Source organism: Sipha flava, unplaced genomic scaffold (assembly GCF_003268045.1).
Source record: "Sipha flava isolate LNK unplaced genomic scaffold, YSA_version1 197_pilon_pilon, whole genome shotgun sequence".
Lineage (NCBI taxonomy): Eukaryota > Metazoa > Arthropoda > Insecta > Hemiptera > Aphididae > Sipha > Sipha flava.
The window spans coordinates 1,158,351-1,161,075 of NW_020272774.1; the positions used below are offsets into that span (position 1 = coordinate 1,158,351).

Here is a 2,725-nt window from a genome sequence, read left to right on the forward strand (position 1 = left end):
TAGGAAATGTTACAATAGGATACAACATCCTATTAAAATACTAATTATTATTAATGCATAATACCTTTAGACTATCGTATTTCCATACATAATTATATTTCATTTTTAAATTTATATTGTTTTATTTTAGGCGCCTGATTACCCACCTAAAAATTACACTAGGCACGTTTTATATTCTGAGTGAAACGAGGAAACTATTAGTTCTACTAATATTACGCCGTATTTACGGTGCCGCAACGGCAAAAACCGGACTTGTGCACCGGGTCTATGATGCATGATTTTAGTATTTGTTTTTTTTTATGCCCATGTTTACGATTTTGACCAGAATGATTGCTCCGATTATTCCAATCATGAGAGGTTGCTAATAGGAATTAGTTGAAGGAATTTTATTAAATTTTCAAGTTTCCTTGATAAAAGCAAAAAAAACTGATAGTAGAAAAAAACTGACATTATTTATATAACACGAGTTTTCGACAACATTTATATTTTTTTTTTGTCACAATTAAAAAGATTTTTTTTACAGTTAAAACAAAAAATGTTGCTGGAAAGTTACGAAGTTTTTTCAGAAGTGCCAGAAAATTAAGTTTTGACTAAATCGGGTTTTCAACGGATTTTGATTCTACGATATTAATTATTTGGTAATTATTTTATAAATTTTAATAATAGCTACTCAAAACATTTATCGAGTACTCATTTATGATGATTTTGAAGATATTTCATGGTTTTAAATTATTTTAACGAAATTTATGCTATTTATAAGCGTTAGATATGTTAGATTTTTCCCAAATTTTAATCCGTTAATGTTTGATAACACATGAGAACATGAAAGCTTTTTAATGTTTTCTTTCTAAGTAAAAGTTCAACATACCGTAGAAATTTAGTTCTCCTACTGTATTAACCATGTTTAGAAATATAAATTGATCTCTTTCACTTAGGATCGTTTTTTCGGGAGCAACTGTTTCGAGTTGAAAAGACCATTATAGCAATATCGTTTACCCCCATCTCTGTATCTCGCCTGGCATAGGAGTTTGGCCCTTTTGTGAATTTAGGTTTGCACGTTGCAATTTAAATATTTACACCACTTAATCTTCATTCCGTAAGCAGGATAACCCGGTAGGTACGGCATCATGGTGTTTATAAGGACAAAAAATCAACGTTTTTCGACTGTAATTATATTTTACTCGTTAAGAATACGCTCGTTTTCGGGCGTTCGATCGATCCAAAAACGATCAGGTGAAACCAATACGAAAACAACGGCAAAACGTAATGCTTCGGTCTTAAGGTGTGGGGTTGGGCGGAAGTAGTGCAACACGTCCTCTCCTTTGGACGCGCGCACCTATATGTACATCACCACCGCGCCGGTTCTAAATTTAAACGCATGATCTTGGCAAGCCGCAGGCGTCGGCATCGTTCGCTCGGGCACCCGGGGACAGACGGACCGTTTTATTTCTGGATCGACGACGGCAATCGGCTGTTCCGCTACGACTTGACCGAGCGCGCGCGCACGTCCACGAAGTAACCGTGTTACCATAACCATCATCGTCAGGACGGTTTAACTGCGCGTGTAGCGGTCACGCAAAAAAAAAAAAAAAAAATGTCTGCGTACAAAAACCGCGACCGTCGGCAGTTCCAACAATACGTCGTTCGGTACCAAATGCCGTCCGCGACCGGTCCCGACGATTCGCGCACGATCGTAACGGCGACGTGAACCGTACAGTGGTATCATGTGGCGGTGAAAAAACAACTACGGTTTCTCGTGCTTTGTTTTTTTTTTTTTTTTTTATAAACATCGTTTGTTCGCCCGTCCGCCATGTTGATGGACATCGATTTCGACGATGACACACCGAATCGGTGCACAACGCTCGTGTACTACGCGTGGAAGATTTTCACGTGCCTGTTCCTGCACGTGTTACTCGTCACCATGGTCGTGCTGTACTGTTTGCTCGGCGCCTTGACTTTTGAACGTCTCGAAAAATACCACGAAATGGACGTGAGTGCGATTCCCTTCGTCATTATTTTTCCGCTGCACAGCTTGTAGTGCTTATCGTCCACCGTATTGTCGACTAAATATTCGGTTCTGTTTTCAATGTTTCGGATTGACGTCTACGACGGCTGACGAGAAAAATAAAACACCAAATCTAATGGTTTTGCGTCTAAAACCGCTGTGGTTTCGTCCGCTCGGCATGGCTGACGACCATAAACATATCTTTATACGTATACGCGTGTGACCACCAACTCGCGGCGCGTAATGACTAAAACTTGGTTTTAACCGTACAAACGCTACTGTTCCGTGTGCAGTGAGCGCTGAGAGCAGTGTGTATGCTAATAAACAATTCTAACCTGCAAACTAGTAAAATAAAACAAGTTTTCAATACGTTATACTAATGTTAGAGAATTCGAAGCTTCTTTTTTAACTAAGTGACGGTTTTCTTTATATGATTTAAAAAATAAGAAATAAAGAGGTGGTAGAAAAGCTTTTAATTTAAATAGGAGCTCGGCATGCCAGACCTTGTTGAATGTTTGAGCAATGTATAATAAAACAGCGGAACAGCACATTTTTTTTTCCAAATTAGTAGATTGTTGTGTCGGTTAGGTGGTGTATTTGTTGGATTATGGAATGTTTATTACTAGGGCCCGGATTGTACGTATTTGCATATTTTTATGTATTAAAATAAAAAGTAGCTAGGTAAGACAGAAATTTGAATCTTAATTTAATGTTTTGCTA

At 38.1% G+C, this 2,725-nt stretch overlaps 1 protein-coding gene across 1 annotated transcript in view; it reads left to right on the forward strand.

Annotated features, from left to right (window-relative positions):
- Positions 1 to 1,441: 1,441 nt before the first annotated feature.
- LOC112681785 overlaps positions 1,442 to 2,725 on the forward strand; it is an 84,315-nt gene continuing 83,031 nt past the window's right edge. The window contains exon 1 of the mRNA XM_025552101.1: positions 1,442 to 1,990. Within this exon, the coding sequence (XP_025407886.1) occupies positions 1,811 to 1,990 (180 nt within the window). The 5' untranslated portion in view covers positions 1,442 to 1,810. The remainder of the gene's footprint in view (positions 1,991 to 2,725) is intronic.